Source organism: Bos taurus, chromosome 5, assembly GCF_002263795.3.
Source record: "Bos taurus isolate L1 Dominette 01449 registration number 42190680 breed Hereford chromosome 5, ARS-UCD2.0, whole genome shotgun sequence".
NCBI classification, from domain to species: domain Eukaryota; kingdom Metazoa; phylum Chordata; class Mammalia; order Artiodactyla; family Bovidae; genus Bos; species Bos taurus.
In genome coordinates, this window is record NC_037332.1 from 82,583,118 (window position 1) to 82,609,021 (window position 25,904).

The window sequence follows — 25,904 nt, forward strand, 5'->3', positions numbered from 1 at the left end:
ATTGTGTCAACTCCCTAATTTTCAAGGCTGCTCCCTCACAGCAGCTGAGACTTCCGACACTGAAATAACAGAGCAGCAGTATTTCCATACAGGCTTATTTATGGTAGGATTTATTCTTGGGCAGATTTTTTAAATAAAGTGCTTGAGACTTGGCATATAACTTCTTAAAAATATGAAATTGCAACAACAAAAAAATAATTATACAATGAATCCTTTAAAATATCCAAGTCAAGAATTTCACAATTCATTATACAAAGATTACAAGAAATACTATTAAAGAAAAATTGTGAACTACCTGAAGCTTACACTTGGAATGGGCATTTATTTAATTGTTCTAAACCTTGCTTTTCCTTCCCCTCATGAAACAAAATTCTGCTTTTTGACATAGAATTATGTCAAATTAGCTCAACCTGGTAGAGGTCACATAAGACTCTTGAGAGTCCCTTGGACAGCAAGGAGATCAAACTAGTCAATCCTAAAGGAAATCAACCCTGAATGTTCATTGGAAGGACGGATGCTGAAGCTGAAGCTCCAATACTCTGGCCACCTGATGTGAAGAGCTGACTCACTGGAAAAGACCCTGATGCTGGTGAAGACTGAGGGCAGGAGAAGAAGCAGGCAGCAGTGGATGAGATGGTTGGATGGCATCACCGACTGGGACATGAACCTGAGCCAACTCCAGGAGATAGTGAAGGACAGGGAAGGTCTGGCGTGCTGCAGTCCATGGGGTTGCAAAGAGTTGGACACAACTTAGCAACGGAACAATAACATAGTGGAGGTCACACAGAATGGGTAACAAACAAAATCAGTGAAAAGATCAAGCCCCAGTTCATCTTCAACTGGACCCTATCAAGCATGCAGAGGTTCAGGTCTGAAAGAAACAAGTCGAAATGACTGAAATGGTTCAGAAGCACTGTTCCTAAATGTAGTTCAAGATATAACCACTGAATAGCCCCTTCCTACCCCTGTGTGCAACTGTTTCCAAATTGGTAAAGTGAATTATTAATTAGAAATATGCAAGTATGCATCATCAACACAATGGAATTCTGATACTTCTAACAAAGTCTACAAAAATAAAATCATGAAATTATGTCTTCAATCTAAACACCTTTAAACAGCTAAATGAAGTCACACCAGTGGTGAAAATAGTGAAGAACTTCTTTGTTTAAAAATGCCTTTTGCATCAATAATGTTGAAAAATGAATTATTAGTAAAACAAAAGGATAGTTCAGAAGTAGCTTGTTATAAACTCTGACTCTAACTTAAAAAGGCCACACGGTGGCATTATAACACCAGTTTTCAAAGAAGCAAAGACCCTTTTAAAAATTACACAAATGGTTAATACAAGAATTCTGAAAGGCAGGCTGAATTTCTGGCTTTATGGATTTAACAATGTACAGTTGGATGCAGACTCCAACTTGTCTAATCTGAATGGAAAAGACCTCATCACAGTTTCATAAATTATGCTCAAAGTCGACAGACAAGAGAGGCAGTCAAAGAAAGTAATGCTTATTACTATTTGACAGGTTGTGTAGTGTAGTAAGTAAACAATATTTATGTAGTCAGGAGACAGCTATTAAATGGTGAAAGGGAGATCACAGTGTATGGAATATACAAACCTATGAAGAAGGGAAATCACCTATGACACTGTCATAGTACTTTAAAAACAAAAAAACCTATCCATAGTATCAAAGTCCACACTGTAGTCCAAAGAGAGTTGAAACAAGTTCACATTTCTTAAAAAACTGATGAAAAAAGCATGTTGATATATCTGCTCACAACTTGTGTAAATCAAGTCATCTTGGAAAGCAAATAAAGTTATAATCATATTTTTGGTAATCATATTCTTTCCTCTTGAAGATGACAACAGAAATCTACGGGCAGGCTTAACATTTCAAGGCTCTCTTGCAGCTTAAACTTGTGCAGTTTGGTTTTCCCTTACAGTAAATAATATTCTATGTTAGGCAGGATTTAAAAGGAGATAGAACTAGAAATACACCATTTTCTTTTTTTTTCTCCATTCCTCTTCAAATGAGTGTTCCTCAAATGCTCATTTTGCAGGGTGCTCAATTTTTGTAGAAGACAGTGTACACAGAAGTTTTAAGATATGGAATACATCAGGTAACAACTTCATCTCTTATAAATGTTTCTCATGGCTACATTTCACAAGTTAGTTTCTATTACAGAATGCATTAAGGATAAATTTATTTTTATAAAACAATTTTACTTTGAAAAGATCCACCCCACATAAAGACAGTTCCAGCACACTGTACATTCTTTCAGAGACCATGTCTATTTGTGACAGTCTAGGGCTTAGCATGGGGCCCAACAAGAAGCATTTGTGAATTCTAATATCTTTACTGAAATTTTTGGATGTTTTTATACATGGTTATTTTAGGCCACTGAGAACTTTTAGAGCCTCACATTTTCTGTGAGTTACAGAGAATTAAAGAGAACAATTCTAGATGTACTTAGTACCTCCTGGTGTGGATGAGAGGCTATACTCAACTCTTACATGCATGTGATTTGGCCCCTAAGTTGTTTTTAAATCATTCTAACTTGCCAATATTTTGAAAAGGCAAATGATGTCATACAAGTCCAGATTTCCAGCTTCTCTTGAAAAGCAGAACTTGGCTTCACTGGGCCAACAGGATAGCCCTGAAACCAGGCCACCTCCATCCACCCCAGTGCCAGTCATGGGAAACCGGTATAATCATGCTGGTGGTCTTGTTTTCTTTCAGCAAAGTGAAAAGTGGTATTCTTTATTAAAAGATAAACTGTGAGGAGAAAATCTTTAGAACAAGACAAAAAAATCTATTTCCTCGTGGAAATGAAAAAAAAAAATTAAGTATGTAAAATATTTTAGATCAAAAGATGAAATGTCCCTAGGAAACCAATGTGGCCAGCCTCTCTTGTTTATGACACTTGCTTGGCCTTTGGACATCTGCTTTCATATAGTTCATTTTTAAAGTGCAATATGCTGCACATATTCATTACTTTGAATGTACCTCTTAACAATCATGTAAATTCTACCTATTTCCTTAGGATTCAAATCAACTGTTAATTCTTCCGTGAAACCTTTTCTGATCCCCTGAACTAGGAAAAAATCCCTCCATATTTTCAAAGTTTGCCACATTCTATCATGTATACCTATTTGTACACGTACACACATATAATCTCTCCTTCTAATCTATGAACTCTTTAGGGAGAGATCCACTGTCCATTTGTTCATTTACCAAATATTTATCCCAGCCCTCTGCCAGCCCGGATCACGTAATGCTGAATAGATGTCATGGAGTTTCTACTCTGGGAAGATGGTTTTAAGGCTGTCCCAGGGACAAGAACAGTGTACTGTCCCAGTGGACGTGTTGCCTAGAAAGAGACAGAAAGCATCGTGAAGAGTAGTGGAACTCAAGCAGGCAGAAGGCAGAGTTCCAAGCAGCAGAGATGCACAGAAGAAAGTCTACAGGCAGGAGCAAGGAAATGAAAATAATTCTATCCCATTGAGCAGCCTGGCGGTGGGGTGACAAGAGATAAGGTGAGAGAAAGGGAAGCAAAAGCCAAATTATAAAGGGACTTGTATATCCACTCACGTTACGAGTTGGCCTTATCCTGAGAGAACATGGGAGCCAGTGAAGGGTATTAACAAAAGAGTGACTTGGTCAGATCTGGGTTTTGACAGGTAACCCTGGTTGCAGTGCATAGGAAAACTGGGGGTGGGAACATAGCTGAGAACACAAGACAGACTAGCTGGGGGCAGTGAGTCTTCAGGTGAAATACACAGCCATTTACACGACTGGGTTCCAGGCACCAGACTAGTGAACCAGGAGGTTTTAAGAAACATGCAGGAAAATTTAAAAGAAGATTTGGCAATTAACTGATTCTTCTGGGAGCCCTCTTTTCTTATTCCTCACACCTAGAATACTGTAGATACTATTCACGGAATATATGTTCTTAGAATTAAAAAAAAGCTTCCCCCTTTCAAAGATTTCCATCATAGCAACACAGTAAGAAGAACCACGTTCAAATATTAAACCCACACTATCTAAATTATAAGATCATGTGTGCATTCTAAGTCACTTCAGTCATGTCCAACTCTTTGTGACCCCATGGACTGTAACCCATCAGGTTCCTCTATCCGTGGGATTCTCCAGGCAAGAATACTGGAGTGGGTTCCCATTCCCTTCTCCAGGGGATCTTCCTGATCCAGGTATCGAGCCCGTGTTCTCTTATGTCTCCTGCATTGGCAGGAGGAATCTTTACCACTAGCGCTAATACTTGAAAAAGCCACTGGGGTAGCTTTTGTACAGTTATTATAGTTTCCCCCTTTTTATTGAGAGGTAATTGACATATAATATTGTGTAAGTTTAAGGTATACAATGTGGTAATTTTTCTCCCCACCCTTTGGCCATGCATGCCATGTGATCCACAGGATCTTAGTTCCTCAAAGAGGAATCAAACCCAGATACCCAGCAGTGGAAGCATGGGGTCCATCACCAGGGCATCTCCTACAATGTGATGACTTGATACAAGTGAATATATATTGTGAAATGTGGACCACAATAAAGTTAGTTAACACATCCATCACATCACATAACTAAATGCTATTTTTTTTTTGTAGTGAGAGCATTTCAGATTTAGTGACTTTCAGGTATATAACAGAGGCATTAGTCATAGTAATTACAGCTTACATTACCTCTTCATCTGCTAATCCTTCTTCTTCCATAGCCACTTCTAATTTCTTCTGCCTTTTTAGAAGAAAAAATAATTTAAATTTAAATGTGTTCCTAAGTATTTCCATTTAAGAAATGTACATTTATTTTTTCAAATTTACACTTCAGTTTGCTCTGCTAAAAAACAAATCTTTCAAGTTGAATCAAAATAATCACTAAAAAGAGTGATTATGTGTGTGTGTATATATATATTTATTTTTCAAAATATGAGCCCAGTCCAGATTTAGCTGTCTTATACTAGCCAAATGAATAATTTACTTCTAAAGCTGCCTAAATGAATTGTTAGCAAAGGTGACTCATGTTCTAACATGGAAAACTCTGTTATCTAATGTTCAAACCTCCAAAATCATTAACATTTATCAGTGTTTATCCTAGATGTATAAAAAGGTAACTATAGTGACTAAAAGTAAAACTTTTTAAGGTAGATATCTCTAGGCTTCCCTGTGCTTGAACTTTGGTTTTAACGCTTATCAGCTAAAGCTTGTCTACGTCCTTCACTTTACCTCTAAACTTGATCTTCCTAATTAATCAAGGAAAGATGTTCAGTGCAATTAAGTATATTTGATTCTACTATAATTCTTGGGAAATTGGAAAGTGATATATATATACATTAAGAAAATAACCCATTAACTACTAGAATATTTGCATTGCTAGGTATAGCCAAGTTCAGTTCTTCAATATTTTAAAATGTACCCTTGAAGTTACTTAAGCTACAGAGGGAGTGGGGGGTGGGGTGAGGGGATGTGTGGTGTTGGTCAGTATGCATGAAATAACTGGTAACCAGACAGACAGCTGTAGTATCTACTTTGCAACTCATTTCCAAGTGACTATTAGTATTTCATTTCTACTGTATTGCTTTTTTTTTTGTCCTAATGATAAACCTGGGAGAGCTTTTCCAAATTAGTTTTGCAGCATACTAGAAAAAGACTAACGTTCAAAGATTTATCCATAAGGGTTGAGGATTGAAACCATGATGTTTATGAAAATATGCCCAAAGGGAAGCTCTTTCCTAAACCACTGTTAAGATCCTCTTTATTTCTTATGGAAAATTCATAACAAAACTATCTAAAGCCTGTTCATAACTCAGCTGTTTATAAGAATATTCTCCACTTACTTCCTCAATTCTAGTAATAAGCACCTACCTTGGTGCTAATCACACTGATTTTTATATTTTGTTTACACATGATTGCCCAAGGCCAACCCTTTGAATGGACTAAGTTCCTGATACTGGACTCTGTGTCTGCCATCATGCCCCTCTAGACACCAGAGCTGCTTGGTGAATGATCTGAGTTTTCTTCTCTGCAAGAAGAATCCAGAGAGTCAGAAGACCATTATCACAGGGGGGACTATCAATATACAAACAACTTTATTCTTCTGTCAAATCCCTATGCTCGTCTTCTAAAGCCAACACCTCAGTAACTTATCCTTCCTTCTGGGGAGAGATGCAAAAACTTTCATCTGTTTCCATACCTAAATGAGAAGACCCACAGGCTTCTCTTGTCCCTTCTTAAAACATAGTTTCCTCCTGAAATGATCTTAAGCTTTGTATTGATTGGTACTTTATTTGGCTTATGCATTTATCCAATTAATTAAGCCTAAGAAATCCATCACATGTTCCTTAAAGTACAAGCTTTTAGGAAACATGAGCTATTTAATTTGACTTCTATGGCACTTACCATGATTTTTTTAAAAAACTAATTTTTATATCTATTTTCTTTTGTTTGGGAACAGAAGGCAAAACTGAGTTACTTTAAGGTTTCAGCAATAAAAGGCAATAATGAACCTTTAAAATTCTCATGAATTTAAAGCCAGCATTGACTTCTTTCTCTCACATTCCTTATCTGGGTAGCTGCCATGTTTTTCCATCTTTCTCACTGAGAAAGATGGTAACTTAAGTGGCCACTGAAAAAATACAGGACTTTCCTTCCTTGCTTCTCTTTTACTTCATTCAGTCTTCCTTGATGATCTGATCACTTTCAGACTTTCAATATATTTACAATTACAGTAATTTCTTATATGTTTTATTTCTAACTTATGGTGTGATTTCTACTTGTGGTTACTTTTAGGTATTTCAGTTTTTCTTTTTCCCTTGCTTTCTTCTGAACTTATTTTTCCCCTAGCTCTTTTTTTCCTTCTATTAATTTGAAAATTACAAACTAATTTTATTCTTTTAGTGGCCACCCTAGAAATTATAACAAGCATTCTTAATTTGTCAAAGCTTGAAATTAATTAATCTTTACTCCTCTCTATGTTGTATCCCTATCCTTAGGACACACTGATCTCTAAGAACAATTTAATTCCACTTCCCTCCTGATAGTCTACTGTAGAAAAATACTTTAGTTCTATTCTTTAAAATATCTAAGATAGTATCATTATTGTCAAAGTTTTCTTATACAGTCCATTTTGGCTGAGATTTATCTACATATTTAGGTTTAGATCCTCTGAGTGTGCTCACTTGCGTTCTGCCTAAGTTGAATCTTTTGGAATGTCTACTGATGGTGAACTCAGTTTAATTCACCTCTGTTCCATTCTCTTTCCTCTTTTCCTCTAGGAATTTTGATCAAAGACGCATTTACTCTCCTCACTAGTCTCTACCTTTCTTAGCTTTCTATTTCCTTCCTCTAAGCTGACTTCTGAACAGTCACTTGAGTTTCACTTTCCAGTTCTGTACTCTCCCCAGCCACGTCTAATCTGTAGTTAGACCCACCCAAAATTACATCCAAAACCAGATTCTTCCCCTTGAGTTCTATTTCACTAAGTTATACCACTCTCTGTTTGCCCAGGTGTGAAATTTCAGAGCCAGCACTGACTTCTTTCTCTCAGATTCCTTATCTGGGTAGCTGCCATGTTTCTCCCATCTTTCTCACTGAGATCTTCCCTACTATTGCTGGCATAATCCTAAAGCTAGCCTACTTTCCACTGGCTGGGACTACATCCTTTCCTGTTTCTAATTTCTCCTCCCACAATCCATTCTGTACAACACAACTAAAGTGGTCTTCCAGAGAAGCACCTGTGATCATTTAGATCTTCTGTTCAAAATTTTTCAAGGCTCTTTACTACCATGAGAATAGCTTTGATCTGAAGTGTCCACGACTCGCAGGAAATGGTAAAAATTTAGTTGGAGTTAAATTGGACAATGCCTGACCTGGTAAGGTGCTTTCTTCTGTCTCCAGTATCCTCCCTCCAGCTGGTTAACCTCTCCCTTCTCCCTTTCATGCATATTTAATAGTACTCTTCCTTAGGGACTCTGTTCAAATGCCATCAACCTTGATGAAGCCTTCCCAGCTGCCTTTGTCAAAAACAACCTCTCCTTTCTTCACCCTTCTCAAAGGGCATACTTTTCACCCTTTCATATAATATTCATGTGCATTATCTTCCTTACTCTAAGTTTTCTGAAGGCAAAATAACGTCATTTTTAAAAAAATTCTCTCATTCCCACTGATATACACACAACACTACAAATATTTCTGGATTAAAAGCAGTCATTCATGAATTAGCTCTCTAAAAGAAAGTTTTTTTACAAAAGAAAGTATAAAGATATACCATAATCTCAATGTCAGAAACATTGTTTAAAACATCAATTAACATGAGATATAAATATATTGGTGCCAGGACAAGACACTATTCTGTGAAGGTAAAACAAGTAACCAAGTATACTGTCATTATGAGAAACTTAAAATCAGCATTCAAGGATCCACAATATTTATATTATTAACGGACAACATGTTTACATCCCACTTGCAACATAATAGCTTCTTTAACTACACAGAAAATGTTGACCAGCCTTTACTATACCTGGTTTCTCTCTCTTCATGCTGTAAAATTAGGTTGCTGTAAAAATTCTCCAATGTGAGCTTGGCGACGGTCACTCTTTCACGGGTATGGTTGCTCATAGGAAAGGTGGTTGTAGACCCTGCCGTCATTGCCATAGTAACAGAAACTAGAATGACACAGAGACACAAATTATTTCATAGGAAAAGGAAACTTTCTATCTCTTTTAACAAACTCTAGAAATGGCCTGATTTCTACTAGGCAACAACACTGTACCCTAACAGTTAAGACACTGGAGTCTCTCACATTATAAGTAACATAATATAATAATGAAACACAGTATTTAGTAAATATAGTAAAGAAAGAGAAAGATACACCATCTCCAAAGCAACAGAAATAATTCTGTGCTGGCTGATGTAAATCACACTCAAGAAGCACCAGTAGCAGTCCACACACAATACGAACACAGTCACATACATATTCACCAGTCACTCAAAACAAGAAAGGTTCAATCAATTTTGTGGTTGTCTTACTGATTACTAAATAAAATTCACAAGATTTTGCTAATACTTATGACCCAATAAACATACATCTCCAAAAGAGTTAATGAAGTTTAGTTAAACAGCAAGAAGTAGTTTCTGCCATATAAATTGTATGAATCAAGTAGTGTTATATCAAATACGCACACGAACATCTGTCAGAGCAATTCTTATGGGTATTATGTTTTAGGGAAAAACTACTTTTAGAAGCAAACCCCTTTGGCCACGTGGCACAGCATGTGGGATCTTAATCCCCTGACTTGTGCCCTCTGCAGTGGAAACGCAGGCTTAACCAAGGATGCCCCAGAAACAAGCCCCTCTGAATGGAGTCCATGGATACCCTATTTCATCCTGAATCCTAAGTCATTCCAAATAGTGCTAGGACAAAGTCTAGTACACTACTCTAGACTGATAGGTCCATTTCATTTTCAGATGAAACTCAAATGCCTGTAGGAACCAGGCAGAAAGCAAAAACATATGAATCAAGTCAGGTGACAACAGGGAAGTTCTGTGGTCTTTCCTGGACCATGTTTGTTTACTTAAAGTCATGCAGGTGCCAACTTTTAAAAACCATTGAGCCAGCCAAGCAAAGTACTGGTTTAAAGAAGATAATGTGAGGACTTCTCCGGAGTTCCAGTGGTTAAGACTCCATGCTTCCACTGCAAGGGGGACAGATTTGGTCCCTGGTTGGGGAACTAAGATCCCACATGCTGTGTGGCGTGGCCAAAAAACAAACAAACAACAACAACAACAACAAAACCAAGAAGGAAAAGATAAGGTAGACAATTAGACAAGATAAGGAATGTTAAGACTGAACTCTGGTGGGCACTGACCCTAGAGACTTGCTCACCATAGTCTACATCTAGACCCCACTGCCCCCCCAAAAATACCCAAAACAAAAAACCTAGAATGGCTCCATACATTAAAGAAGCTTTTGCTAATCTAGATGGGAGATCATTACAGACCATACTAGAGAAGATCCAGATTGCCAGGGTAACTATCCAACGTTGCATTAATAGCTAAAAGTATTCTTCCAAATCTGCCACCTACTCCCAACACCAACCTCTGGTTAACTAACTACAGCAAGACACAGAGCCCTAGATACAGACCTGAACTGAACTACACTCCAGGAATCTCATTCTTCATGTGAGACAAGTCATACATAGGTTGAAAGTAAACAATTTAATTATGGCAAACTCCCAGTTCTGCTGTTGTCTTAGTGAGTTTATACCTCAATCTACTGCTTGAACCTCATTATGTCTAAAATTGCACTTATTATCTTAACATCATAAACTTGTTTCTCTGCTAGCTACTCTGAATCTTTTTATAACAAGAAGCTGATCACATTACTTGTTTAAAATTGTCCATGGCATGTACAGCAAGTCAAATGAGCTCAGCAAGATAAATAAGGACAACTCATACACAGACTGCTGATATCTATCAGAAACTTTATGAGAGTTTATTCATTAATTTCCCCCTTTTTGCCTGAGGCTTTAAGACCATGGCACTCCCAAGCATGATTGCATTTCTTCCTCACAACAGCCCAGTAAAGAAAGGAACTGAAACTTGGAAAAGTCAGCTGGTGAGCTTCGGAGTCCCACCCCGCCTATCTCCAATCTGCCTTTCTGGCCTTATCTGCTGCCCTTCCTCACCACTCACTTGGCCTTTTCATGCCTCCAAGCCCTGGCATGACCTATTCCTGAACCAGTTCTGTCCTATGCTCTATCTGCAGGGCTACTGCTGATCCTTCACAGCCCAATGTGACAGAAGCCTTACTGTGGTGACTTCCCTAAGGTTCCCTGCCAGGAGAGACATCAATTTGCCAGAAGAGACCAAATGGCATTATTTCAAGTGTGCTTTCTGCCACATGTAACAAATACCCCAGGTATAAGCGCTGATCACATCATGTGCCTATCCCACTAAACTTGGAGCACTTCTGGGCAAGAACTTGCCCTGAATCGTTCTTGAGTGTTCACCTTGATAGCACTATATTGGACTCAGAGTAGGTATTACTCAATGAAATGAGTCCACTTATCAAATAGGGGATGGAGTGAAAGGAGAGTTTAAAAAATTAGCAAAATTTGCCTATAAAGGGTGGCAACTGTAGAAAAAGAAACTTACTGAACCTTGGAGTCAGATATCTGGAGATCTAATCCAGGTTCTGCTGCTAAATGATTACATGAAAGTGAAAAAGTGAAAGTGAAGTTGCTCAGTCGTGTACGTCTCTTTGTGACCCCATGGACTGTAGCCTATCAGGCTGCTCTGTCCATGGGATTTTTCAGGCAAGTTTACTGGAGTGGGTTGCCATTTCCTTCTCCAGGGGATCTTCCCAAACCAGGGATTGAACCCAGGTCTCCTGCATTGCAGGCAGATGCTTTACCATCTGAGCCACCAGGGTCCTATTCAAATCACCACAATGCTCTGAACTCAGGTCACTTTCCCCTCAGACCCAGGAATTACAGTACTTGTGTACTGTAGCTAGCTACAGGCCTAGTCTAAGGCCATCTGAGATAACACAACGTAGAAATTATACAAATGTAAGACATTATTTTAGGCATTTAGTTTAATTTTTTATGTGCTTTAATAATAGTGAATATTATTTTTGAAAAAATAATAAAATGAGCTCAGGAATTATCCTGGCCAAGTGATTTTTGAGCACTAGGCTTGGAATGGTTTCCCAGGTGGCTCAGTGATAAAGAATCCACCTTCCATGGAGGAGAAATAGATTTGACCCCTGGGTAGGAGAGATCCTCTGGAGGAGGAAATGGCAACCCACTCCAGTATTCTTGCCTGGAAAATTCTATGGACAGACCAGTCTGGCAGGCTGCAGCCCACAGGGTTGAAAAGAGTCGGACACGACTGAACATGATGACAAAGCTTGGAATGCTACCTAAGGCAATGCTGTCACATTATCTTTGGAAATCTCAGAAAACTGGGTTCATGGTCTATGTTTCAGGATCGGATGCAGAAAGGTCAAAGAAAGGAAAGGAAGGGATGGGATAGTACAGAGCAAACATCCCCAGTCATGTTTGCTAATTGGCACTTGGGGATTTGGTGAGGAAGGCGGGAGCTGGAAGACTGGCTGGAAGTGGAAGAAGTCAAATAAATTTAGGAAGTCTAGTAGTTTCTTACTGTATGACTTCCCATTACATTGCATCGTTAATGAAGTAATACGTATCCTAAATCCTCATAAAGGCGGATAGGTTGACATTTGCAGCAGTATTGAGGGAACCCCCTTTAGGCATATAAATTTTAAGTTTATAGACAGTTATTTTCAAACACTGGTTTAAAAAAGTGCCTATTACTTTTTTTAATATTTGGCGGGGGGTGGGGGGGACTTAGAAACTCCAACAAAGAGCAATATCTAGAAATTTTAAGAGTACTTTCTGATTTGTCCAGAATATCTGTAGCTGACAAGAGAATTTTCAAATTGGTTTGCCAATCAGCAGGAGGAAAAAAGGTCAAGACTCAGTTATAGTTATCCAAGGTTTATAGTTTCCTTTCAAAAAATGAATGGTGAAAAAAACTAATAAATAAAACCTTTTATAATGCCCCTTGAAAAAGCACAAAGAAATAACACATCAGTAATGCTCCCAGGTGGCTAGGAGGTAAAGAATTTGCCTGTCGATGCAGGAGATACAGCATATGCGGGTTTGATCCCTGGGTTGGGAAGATTCCCTGGAGAAGGAAATGGCAACCCACTCCAGTGTTCTTGCCTGGGATATCCCATGGATGGAGGAGGCTGGTGGAGCTACAGTCCATGGGGGTCACAAAGAGGTGGACACGACTTAGTGACTAAACAACACAAATGCTTTTAGAAGTCAGAAAGAAGGATGTATGATGAACTCAGGGTGTGGCAGCTGACAGGCTGCCAAAGGGCCTCGAAAAACAGGCTGCTCTGCTCTGTCTGCCAAGGAGCAGGGTCTGGCCTTCAGCTGCCAGTGTTCCAGGGCAATTAGATTATGGAAGATACTTAATCCTCACAAAGTTCAAAAGAGACTGATAAACAAGACATAATGGCAATTTACGGATTTACACAGTAAGAAACAGAGGAACAAGAAACAGATAACTTGCACGTTTTGGCAAATGCACTCTGTTTTTGTAGGCAAGTTAGATGTAAAGACTTAAGAAAGTTGGTGAGCACGGCATCAAAACAGAGAATTGTTTATTCAACTGTTTAATGGCACAAGGAGAAAGTGGAATCTTAAAAAAAAAAAAAGATTGACCACTATCTTGCCCAGGACACCTCTGCCTATTCAAAGTGGCAGGAGAAGATGGCCAATATTAAGCCCTATTGCTGACAGGGCTCTCCCAGATGATGCAAAACTAGGGGGCTAGGAGTGGCCAGAAATATTACTGAGCAAAATTTGGGGGGGAAATTTCTGTGAAACATAAAGAAGTTGGGGTACTAAAAACAACTCCAAACCACAGAAAGCGTTTGCATTAGCAGTGCAGAAAAAATGTGAGATAGTTTGAGATAAAGATTTATGAACCTGAAGTCTTTATGAAAGAGGGGTAAACATAAAAAGAAGAGAAGGATTCTTCCATAGAAAGATGAAATGAACTTATAACTCCAAGATCCAGAAGGGATATAGAGTGATGAAAAGAGACTTCCAAACACTATATAATTTAACCATGATCACCATGGTTTTTCCATTCACATTATACATACATGGAAGTGTATGCCTTGTTTAAAAACCTAATCAGAGCAAAACCTATGTCTGTTCATCTCTGTAACAAAATTACAGCACCTGGCAAAGTGCTGAGCACACAGTCTGCATTCTATAAATGATGGTGAGTAACTGAACTCAAAATTAATGGATTTTAAATTATATATGTCTCATATCTAACAATTTCCTTTGGATTAAAAACTACAGTATCATTTGGTGTTATATTAACCTTCAGAGAGACAAATACTACTTGAGAGAGTCAACTACAGAAAAACCCAAAACTCCCTCCCTTAATCTGGATTAAATAATCTCCTTTAGAGATTGGCTTAAAAAACAAAATAAAACAAAAATTATTACTCTCTAACCAGAAACAAATAGGCTTTATAATATTAAAATTAAGCAAAACTAAGAACAGAAGGGACCAAATTATTACAAAGAATGATCTGGATAACTGGCACTTGTTATACTGCAAATGTATTCCTCTAATGGATTTCACACTGTTCTTTGTCTTTTATTTACTAAAGCCCTTTCTTCAGCCAGAAAAAGAACAGGATATAACTTGCAAGTCTAGAATTCCTGCACTGATAAAAACAACAGTAGGTGTCCTTGAATTTCCTGTTCACGTGTTTTGTCCAGACTCTCCTATTCATTAATGGAGAAGCTACCAATCGCAGTTCAGCATTCTTTCGTTTATCAAGCCTGGGGAAAGGAGATAACAAATCTGGCACTGGGGCCATCTATAAATAGATGTAGTGTCTCCAAGCATTTACCATCATACTTCTGAAATAGAAAAACAGAGCTGCTTTACCTGACCGGTATGATTTACCCAATGACTTCACCTTAACTTTCACCAAGTACATTTCAGAGGGCAGAACATCATTAATGCCTTGGAGAATAAACATTTTCCTAGATTCATTATTAGGTGCAACCTAGAATCCCAACAGGTCCTCAGGCTGGACACTGCCCTCTGGGTCCCCAACAGAGCAGCCACAGCTTCTTTCCTCTCTGAGGTACCATCTGAAGAACAAGATATTCACTGTCAGGTGAGAGCTCAAGTGCCAATACTAACTTTTATAGTCGTATTATCTCCAACCAACATTTACTGCAGATACACACAATGTGCCAGCACTGCCAAAGCACTGAGAATACGAAGACTGAGAAAACACAGTCCCTGCTCTTAAGGAGTTCACAGTCCTAGGGTGACACAAGGGAAAAGCAAGGCAAAATATAGACTGAGGTTTAAGAGAGGAGATGCCTCAACTGACTCTTGTTGGTGATGATCAAAGAGTCCACAAGTCAGAAGGCCAGGGCAGAAGGGGAAGAGGCTAAAAGGGCTTGAAATCAACTGACACACTCAAGTGTAGAGAATGGCTTGAGTACATCTGGTGAAATAGCCAAAGATGAAGGTGCAAAGTCAGTCAGGAATCATAAAATGCTTTTCTGGCCATGTTAAAAAATTATCCTGAGTATAAATGGGAGTTGTCTAAGGCCTTTCAGTAAGTGAAGGGCAATAAAGAACAGTTATTGAGCACTTACCCAAGTACCAAGAACTCTTCCAAAAATGCTACATGTTTTAATGCTTTTGATCCTGCTAACCTCCCCTACAATTCTATCTGATTGGGACTTCAGATAGATTATGCTAGCATGGGGAGGATGCAAGAAGGCTGAGTAGACTAGACTGGAGGAGTGTAAATCAGCCTGGAGGACTCAATAACAAAAGGTCAGGGGTAACAAAACTGAGGGCCTGCAACCAAATTTTGTGTGACTTGTACTCTGTTTCAGAAATGAGAAGATTTCACATACAAATCCAGATTTCTGGCTCCTCTCGAAAAATCCAATCTGTCAAGTTCGAGCCTATAATCCTGCCTGCAAATGGACGGCGAGGACAGAAGCAGTGGGTCCCTGAAAACCCCACTTCCTGCCAGAGTTCACCAACTTCCTTCCTCAGGCCCAGGCTCCTTCACTCCTTGTACCACCTACCTCCCTGCTTCCAGTAAGCATCTGAGATTACAATCCTTGGTTTAGGGCAGAATAATAAGGGCCCAATTTAATACATAGCAGAAGAGATTAAAAGAAGGGCTCAGATACTCAGCTGAAAATAATGAAATCTGTAATTCAATTTCAGATCTTGTAAATGTAATGTAAATCTTGATATCATTAATAAGAACAGGAAGTACATAAGAAATGCTAACTTGGTGGGGAAAGAAAATAAGTTCAAGGCTGATCCTGAGTTATTTCACCAGACACAGGATCCATGGCTCTAAAATGGATAGACACCAGGCCCGCCTTATAGAATTGATGTGAAGCTCCAAGGATGGCAAAGCCCAGTGATGAAGGTCCACATTGCTAGGTCTGAATTTTGGCCCAGACACTTACTAGGTACATCACTTCCAGCAAATTACTTAAACTTTCTGTGCTTCAATTTACTGTTGACTAAAAGATTATGGTGGCCAACTTATATATATAGTACATGCTTATCATGTTAATGTAGGACTTACAAGAATCACAAAAGTTAATATTTGTAAAGGACTTAGAACAGTGCCTAGCAAAGAGAAACGTCATGTAAGTGTTTGATACCTCCATAGTAAATGAGAAAATCTTTTAAATACATGTGGCTCATATTAAATATACAAAAATGATCAATTTTCTTCCCTTCTTGACCCAATCCTCCTGCTCATTCCTCCTGTCTTGAGCAACTGTCCTGGTAAGTTAATTTGTAAATTTATTGTCTAGTGGATATTCTCTATGTCTTCTAGTCTTAAAACCTACTTGATTTGAACGTTTAGAGTGCTTTTAGTGGTGAGAGAAAGGTATCAAAAAGTACTTTCTAAACAGAAAGACTTGAAGGAAAAAAAAAATTTTTTTTGGTGGAAGTCTTACTAGACGTTAGTGATGATCTGGGAATGTGACTATGACAGGAGAAAGTGTTTCAGAGAACTACTCATTCCTCTCACAGGATGGAGTCGTTCCCATGGGCCAACAGACATTCACTCCACTTAAAATCTATTTACTCTGCTTAGTGTGGAGAGCTTTTGCTTTTAATTAGTAAATGTGACGCTCTCCATGTGTGGAGAGAGAACTGGCTCTGTTTACTAGTCTGGAAGATCGAATCTGTACACAGTCGTCCTTGCTTTCTGAGTGTCATAAGCCCGGTGGTAATGGCGCAGCGGTGCTAAAGTCAACATTATCATTTTTATTTTTAAAACTGTTTATAAAAAGGCACCTTTTCCTGGTGACCAAAATACAGTTCAAAGGTTGAGCTCCCCAAAGCTTATTTGGCTATAGTAATACTGTTAACAGCAGACTACTTAAGAATGTTCATCCAAATTCCCTCTGTACATAGTTTTTTTTTCTTTTAACTTGAAATGAGAAGGAAGTGTTTTTTGAAGCAAATGTAATCGAAGAAGCTAAATTAAATAATTAAACTAAGTTAAATTTGCCAAAGTAGTGGTAATTTTATCTAAAACCTGGCCTGTTTACAGATCTTAATGTTTAGGTAACGTAGTAACCCATTTTTCTCAAAAGTATTCAGAAAGAAGTCAACCATTCTTAAACATAGTTACATAGTTCAATTCTCCTATTGCTATAGCTCTGTCTGTAATGCATCAGATCTTGCCTGCAAACAACAGATGCTTACCTGAATCCACCAAGTCACAGTTAACTTAAAAAAATTAACTACCTCATCTGAAATGCCAGACAACTTCAAATACTGATAATTTAGCATCACAATGGAGAAGGAAACAAGCTTAGAGAGTAGCTGCTAAGTCGCTTCAGTCGTGTCCGACTCTGTGCGACCCATAGACAGCAGCCCACCAGGCTTCCCGTCCCTGGGATTCTCCAGGCAAGAACACTGGAGTGGGTTGCCATTTCCTTCTCCAATGCAGGAAAGTGAAAAGTGAAAGTGAAGTCGCTCAGTCGTGTCCGACTCTAGCGACCCCATGGACTGCAGCCTACCAGGCTCCTCTGTCCATGGGATTTTCTAGGTCGCCCTAAAATTTTTTTAAAATCAAGTTCTATTAATTGGAAACCATAAGAACGTTCCCTAAGCCTGTTTGTTTTGTAAATAGACTGTTTTGTAAATAAGTTTATTTATATCATTTTTTTAAAAAAAGATTCCACATATAAGCAATTTCATATGGGATTTGTCTTTCTCTGGCTGACTTCACTTACAGACTTCTAGTTTCAAGATGAATAAGTCCTGGGGATATAATGCACAGCATGGAGACTAAGTTAACAATATTATACTGCTATTTGAAAGTTGAAAGTATCGAAAGTACTGTATATTTGAAAGCTGCTAAGAGTAGATTTTAAAAGTTCTCACTAGACACACAAAAAATTTTAACTATATGAGGTGATGGATGTTAACTATTATGATAATCACTTCAGAATTTAATACATATATCAAATCATTACACTGTACATCTTAAAGTTACACAAGAGAAGTTCTTGGATAGTGAGAGAGAGAGTGAGGCATGACAGTGATCTGGAGATTTGGGGCTCCCAGGTTTAAGCTGTGGCTCTGAATTGAGACATGGACGAGTAAGATGAACAAAGACAAGAAATGCATTCAAAGAACTCGCCCTCCTTTGGCCTTGTCAGTCATGCTTCTGTCTACTTCTAATATCCAACAACATGAGTTTTCTAAGTTTTTTGCTTCGGTTATAAAGAGTATGGGTCAGTGAAAAGAAGACAAATTATTTTCTAAATAAAGAGTTCAACTTAAAGTTTAAAATTTACTCCTTAAAGGGTTAATTTTAAAGATAGACATTTAGAGATGGAAAAACAATCCTGTTTACAAAAGTAGCAAAGAGGAGGAGGAGAACAACATTCATAAAATGCCTAGAGTAACCTTGATTCAAAAAAAAACTGTTGGCTTTTTGATGAAAAATCTCATCATAGACTGTTGGAAGGGAAGGGAAGAATTAGTCAATTAATGTGTTGGGACAATTGGCTATCTATTTGTGGGAAAAAAACAGTCAGATGTTCATTTCATTCCAAAGGCCAAAATACATTTCAAATGGTACAAAAGGGTGAACATAAAGCTAAAGGGAAAAAAAGTAAAGGAAGGAAAAAGAAAGGGAAGGGGAAGAAAAAGATGAGGAGGAACAGGGAATAAAAGGAAAAGGAAAAATTAAACTTCAAAAAAATTACAAGAAAATTAGATGACTAACTGATCAGTTAAAGGAAAAGGACTGTCATAGTAGGAAATCATCACAAGGAAAATAGTCCTAGGTACAATTACCGAAAAATTTTGAATATACGTATATCTATCAAACAAGGTTAAAAGATAGTACTTTTAAGGGAAACTGCAAAATAGCAGTATATATTAAACTTTTATGTTAAAAATACCTTATACCTACGTCAAAATAATTTCTTAAAATATATACAAGTTTTATAACACATAACACAAGTTTTATAACATTAAAGGTGTAAAGAGATAATAAAAGCCCTATTAATAAATGGATAATACTGACTGACAAATACATAAGTAAAAGCAGCTAACAAACATGAAAAACATTCAATGTTAGCAATAAATCAAAGACATGGAAACTTTAAAACTTTAAAATAATGCAATATATTCCCTATGTAAAAGTACCCACAACCTGGGGGAAAACCTTGTTTGGGTCCAGTCTATAATCAAGCATCTTTCTACACATCATCTGTATCCATGTGGATGTTTTAATAGCTATATTGAGGTATAATGGATATGTAGGATTGTGTAACTTAAGGTTCATGCATGTTGTCACAAATTTCCTTTTTTTTTCCTGGGTGAAAACCATTCTAGTAGGCTGTGTGTGCGTGTACACCATTTTCTTTACCATTCATCAATCAGTGGACATTTGGACTGTTTCCATGTCTCGGCTACTGTAACATGAGGGTGCAGCAATCTCTTTGATAGTAACTGCATTTCCTTTGTATATTGCTGGACCATATGGTATTTGTATTTTTAATTTTTTGAGGAACCTCTATATGTTTTCCATAGTGGCTGTACCAATTTACATTCCCACCAATAATTTACAGGAGTTCCCATTTGTTCACAATCTCAATAACACTTGTTCTCTCTTGCCTTTTTGATAATATCCTTTCCAACCAGTATAGAGTGATATCTCATTGCTGTTTTGATTTGCATTTCCCTGATCACTCACCTAGAGCCAGACAACCTGGAATGTGAAGTCAAGCGGGCCTTAGAAAGCATCATTACAAACAAAGCTAGTGGAGGTGATGGAATTCCAGTTGAGCTATTTCAAGTCCTGAAAGATGATGCTGTGAAAGTGCTGCACTCAATATGCCAGCAAATTTGGAAAACTCAGCAGTGGCCACAGGACTGGAAAAGGTCAGTTTTCATTCCAATCCCAAAGAAAGGCAATGCCAAAGAATTCTCAAGCTACCGCACAATTGCACTCATCTCACACGCTAGTAAAATAATGCTCAAAATCCTCCAAGCCAGGCTTCAGCAATATGTGAATCGTGAACTTTCAGATGTCCAAGCTGGTTTTAGAAAAGGCAGAGGAACCAGAGATCAAATTGCCAACATCCGCTGGATCATCAAAAAAGCAAAAGAGTTCCAGAAAAACATCTATTTCTGCTTTATTGACTATGCCAAAGCCTTTGACTGTGTGGATCACAATAAACTGTGGAAAATTCTGAAAGTGATGGGAATACCAGACCACCTGATCTGCCTCTTGAGAAACCTATATGCAGGTCAGGAAGCAACAGTTAGAACTGGACATGGAACAACAGACTGGTTCCAAATAGGAAAAGGAGTACGTCAAAGCTGTATATTGTCACCCCGCTTATTTAACTTATATGCAGAATACATCATGAGAAACGCTGGGCTGGAAGAAGCATAAGCTGGAATCAAGATTGCCGGGAGAAATATCAATAACCTCAGATACGCAAATGACACCACCCTTATGGCAGAAAGTGAAGAGAAACAAAAAAGCTATTGATGAAAGTGAAAGAGGAAAGTGAAAAGTTGGCTTAAAGCTCAACATTCAGAAAACGAAGATCATGGCATCTGGTCCCATCACTTCATGGCAAATAGATAGGGAAACAGTGGAAACAGTATCAGACTTTATTTTTCTGGGCTCCAAAGTCACTGCAGATGGTGACTGCAGCCATGAAATTAAAAGATGCTTACTCCTAGGAAGGAAAGTTATGACCAACCTAGATAGCATACTGAAAAGCAGAGACATTACTTTGCCAACAAAGGTCCGTCTACTCAAGGCTATGGGTTTTCCTGTGGTCATGTATGGATGTGAGAGTTGGACTGTGAAGAAAGCTGAGCCCAAAGAACTGATGCTTTTGAAATGTGGTGTTGGAGAAGCCTCTTGAGAGTCCCTTGGACTGCAAGGAGATCCAACCAGTACATTCTAAAGGAGATCAGTCCTGGGTGTTCTTTGGAAGGAATGATGCTAAAGCTGAAACTCCAGTACTTTGGCCACCTCATGAGAAGAGTTGACTCACTGGAAAAGACTCTGATGCTGGGAGGCACTGGAGGCAGGAGGAGAAGGGGACAACAGAGGATGAGATGGCTGGATGGCATCACCAACTCGATGGACATGAGTTTGAGTGAACTCTGGGAGTTGGTGATGGCTAGGGAGGCCTAGCGTGCTGCAATTCATGGGGGTCGCAAAGAGTCGGACACGACTAAACGACTGAACTGAACTGATTACAATTTCAAAGAACCAGACTTTGACTATACATTTACCATCACCAGTAAGTTTTATAAACACATTCATATGTTTTTATGATGTTGGTTAGTACCCTTTAAATTCTGCTTGAAAAACACCCCTTAGCATTTCTTGTAAGTTAGATTGAGGGGTGATAAAATCCCCCAGCTTTTGTTTTTCAGGAAATCTTTTCCTCTCCTTGATTTGTGAGAAACAGCATTACTAGCTATACTATTCTTGGTTGACAGCTTTTTTCTTTCAATATTTTGAATATCATTCTCTCACTCTCCTGAACTGTGAAGTTTCTATTAAGAAATCGATTTACAGTCTTGTAAGGGCTCCCCTGTATGTAACAAGTCACTTTTCTCCGCTGCTTTCATAATTTTCTCCTTTTCTTTGACTTTTGATAATGTAGTTATAATGTGTCTCAGTAAAGCCCTTTTGGTTTCAGTCTGTTTGGGATCCTTGAATCTGAATGTCCATTTCTTTCCCTAAGCCATTACTGCTTTCCTTTCTCCTTCTGGGATTCCAAGTATTTGTATGTCTTAATAGTGTTCTACAAGTCTTTACTCTTTTTCCTTCTTTTTGCAGCTTTGACTAAATAAGTTCAATGACCTATCTTCTAATTCACTCACTCACTTTTTTTTTTTGTGGGGGCCAAATGGTCTCTTCCTTCAGTATTTATGGTTTCACTTCAGCAGGGAAAGACATTCACCAGTCAGCTTGGAATATTGGACAGGCCTGCTGGTAGTGTCTGTTGGCAGGCAGGGCTTGCTATGGGGTTCTCTTGTTAGATAAGGCTACTGCGCATATTCTGAGGTATGGGGGTGGGTGCTGCTTGCTGGGCTCTGTGGTTGGGTGCAATTGCTGGCTGGACTCCACATTCCAGCAGAGTGCTAGGAGGGCCTCCTAACCAGGTGAGGCCACTAGCTGGAGTCTGCAATCACTTCTAGTGAGGTGAGGTGGCAGGTTATGTTCCCTGCCAACATGGTGCTTGGGTTGGACTCATGAATGGGCAGGACTATGGCTTGGGCTCTGCAATTGTTTCTGGTTGGGCGTGGTCTTAGGTTGTTAGGAACCAGATGGTGTTCCTGGCTTGACTCCATGTTGAGGTGGAGCCCTAGGCTGGGCTTTGCACTTAAGCAGGCCATTGACTGTGCTCTACTGTTGGACAAGGTCACTGGCAGGATCACTGGTTGCAAGAACTATATTCTGCAGTTGGAAGAGTTAGAGACTGTGCTTTTCAGATGATCAGAGTCATTATCCAGGTTCCTTTAACAGGTGGGATTGCAGGTTATGCTCTCCAATTGGGCAGGATCAATAGCTGGGCTCCATCCTTGGGCAAGGCCACAAGCTGTGTTCAACAATTAGATAGGGCCCTAGGCTGGGCTCTGCTGCAGACCAGAACAGTAGGGTGAATCCACAGAGAGGCAGCACCATAGTCTGGGTTCCAAGGCCGCCCAGGGTCACTGTTCAGGCTCCTCAAACAGTTTGCTGGCTTGGCTCCCTGACTAAGCAGGGCTGTAGGATAGGCTCTGTGGCTATATACGTTCTCTGACCAGGGTTCCTGGTCAAATAGGACCGGAGGCTACACTCAGCAGTTAGGCGGCACTGTGAGCATGCTTCTTTGCCTGGGTAGGACTGTAGAATGGGCTCCACAGTCAGCCTGCTCATTGGCTAAAGACCCAAATCAGGCAAGCTACGAGCCCCCATGCCAGATAGGACTACCAAACTTGCCTCTGCACATGGACAGAGCCACTGGCTGCGGTCTCTGCTCAGGCACCACTATCAGCAGGAATGTGGTCCCCCAAGATCTGAGCACTGGTTGCTGTGAACCCATCCCCTTCTCTGTCTCTAGTGTCTCCCAGTGGTTGAGTTCTACAGATTTCCCCAGTGATCCCTGTGAGGTGAGACCCGAGTGGGCTTCCCAGGAAGTGTCCCACAACACTGGAGGAGCTGGATGTCCAACTTGGGCTCTTTTTCCCACTGGAAAAAACAGACTCGGGGAGACCCTCTTGGTGTGGCACTGTGCTGGCCTAGGGTCCTTCTCAGTCTCTGCAGTTCCAAGGGATGTGTCAGCCTCATCCCAGGGTTCTGGGATATTTTACAATGGTGTCTAGCCCATAGATAATTGATAATTGGTCCTCTGGGCGGGGGCGGGACTGAAGTTAGTAATGACCTATGTCACCATCTTGATGACTACATTCCCTCTGCTTATGTTAACTGATAGGGATTAATCCTTTCTGGTAGGGAATGTAGAAATTTATATCAAGATCTTAAAGGTTTTTTAAAATCATTTGACATAAATAATTTCACCTTCGGGAATTTATGCTAAGAAAACAATCAAAATTGCAGCAAAGCTTCAAAAACATTTTTAAAAATCAAAGCATTATTTAAAATAGCAAATAAAGTAAATGTTCAAAAGTAAGTGGAATGACTGATGGAATGATGATAGCATGAAATATCACAGACATAATACTGAAGAAAAATTTCCCCCCGAAACCTAACAATGTGAAAAATAAGGTTAAGTAAATGGGATATGATGTTTTATATTTGGGTAAAATATGAACTCAACTATATGGTGGGAGGAAGAGGGTAAATTAGGGTGAGATATGATGTGAGATATGGATGATTTCGATTTTTTCATTTTTTAAAAATTTTGTAATTTTCCCATAAGAGGAAAACAATCCATCTTATAATAAGAAAAAAGTATTTAAGAGTATGTGAGAGGAAGGTAGGAACAGTAAAAGGAAATCAACTTGTATTTTTCAGCCCCCAGAAGTAGTTTTCCTGGTACCACTGTATGTGAATGTTTTCCCTAAGTACCAAATTCTTTTTTTGCCTCTTCATATTGTTCATGGGGTTCCTGCGGCAAGAATACTGGAATGGGTTGTCATTTCCTCTCCAGCAGGTCAAGAAACAGTTAGAACTGGACATGGAACAGACTGGTTCAAAATTGGGAAAGGAGTATGTCAAGGCTGTATATTGCTACTCAGCCTATTTAACTTCTATATAGAGTACATCATGTGAAATGCCAGGCTGGATGAAGCATAAGTTAGACTCAAGATTTCTGGAAGAAATAACAACAACCACAGATATGCAGATGATACCACTGGATGTGTGTCCGACTCTTTGCGACCCCATGGACTGTAGCCTACCAGGCTTCTCTGCCCACGGAATTCTCCAGGCAAGCATATTGGAGTGGGTTGCCATTTCCTACTCCAGGGGATCTTCCCAACCCAGGGATCAAACTGGAGTCTCCTGCGTTGTGGGCAGATTCTTTATCATCTGAGCCACCATGGAAGATGCTGATACCACTTAATAGCAGAAAATGAAGAGAAACTAAAGAGCTTCTTGATGAGGTCGTGAAAGAGGAGAGTGAAAAAACTGGTTTGAAACTCAACATTCAAAAAACTAAGATCATGGCATCCAGTCCCATCACTTAAAGGCAAATAGAAGGTGAAAAAGAGGAAGCAGTGACAGACTATTTTCTTGGGCTCCAAAATCACTGCAGATGGTGACTGCAGCCATGAAATTAAAAGACACTTGCTCCTTGGAAGGAAAGCTGACAATTCTAGACAGCATATTCAAAAGCAGAGACATCACTTTGCTGACAAAGGTCCATATAGTCAAAGCTACGGTTTTTTCAGTAGTCATGTGCAGATGTGTGAGATGGACCATAAAGAAGGCTGAGTACCAAAAAATTGATGTTTTTGAATTGTGCTGGAGGAGATTCTTGAGAGTCCCTTGGAATGCAAGGAGATCCAACCAGTCAATCCTAAAAAAATCAACCCCAAATATTCATTGGAAAGACTGATGCTGAAGCTGAAGCTCCAATACTTTAGCCACCTGATGCAAAGAGCCGACTCACTGGAAAAGACTCTGAGTTAGGAAAGACTGAGGGCAGGAGGAGAAAGGGATGACAGAGGATGAGATGACTGAATGGCGTCACTGACTCAATGGACATGAGTTTGAGCAAACTCTGGGAGATAGTGAAGGGCAGAGGAGCCTGGCATGCTGCAGTCTGTGTGGTTGCAAAGAGCTGGACATGAGTAAACAACAACAGTTAACAACCAAATTCTTAGTTTGGGTTTAGCAGAGGATTATGAAGAACAGCAAAAAGAGTCTGAGGTCATAGAATAAAACTAAAGGCAGAAATATTGATCAATGGAACAAAATAGAAAGCCCAGAGATAAATCCACGCACATATGGACACCTTATCTTTGACAAAGGAGGCAAGAATATACAATGGATTAAAGACAATCTCTTTAACAAGTGGTGCTGGGAAATCTGGTCAACCACTTGTAAAAGAATGAAACTAGACCACTTTCTAACACCATACACAAAAATAAACTCAAAATGGATTAAAGATCTAAACGTAAGACCAGAAACTATAAAACTCCTAGAGGAGAACATAGGCAAAACACTCTCCGACATACATCACAGCAGGATCCTCTATGACCCACCTCCCAGAATATTGGAAATAAAAGCAAAAATAAACAAATGGGACCTAATTAA

The 25,904-nt window shown here is 39.1% G+C and overlaps 1 protein-coding gene across 2 annotated transcripts in view; it reads right to left on the minus strand.

Annotated features, from left to right (window-relative positions):
* Nucleotides 1-25,904, minus strand: part of STK38L (serine/threonine kinase 38 like) — an 82,530-nt gene that overhangs the window by 19,024 nt on the left and 37,602 nt on the right. For both annotated transcript variants that reach the window (XM_059886351.1, NM_001101092.2), the window contains 2 exons: nucleotides 8,529-8,673; nucleotides 4,697-4,748 (listed from right to left, as the gene is read on the minus strand). In XM_059886351.1, the coding sequence (XP_059742334.1) occupies nucleotides 4,697-4,748; nucleotides 8,529-8,673 (197 nt within the window). The remainder of the gene's footprint in view (nucleotides 1-4,696; nucleotides 4,749-8,528; nucleotides 8,674-25,904) is intronic.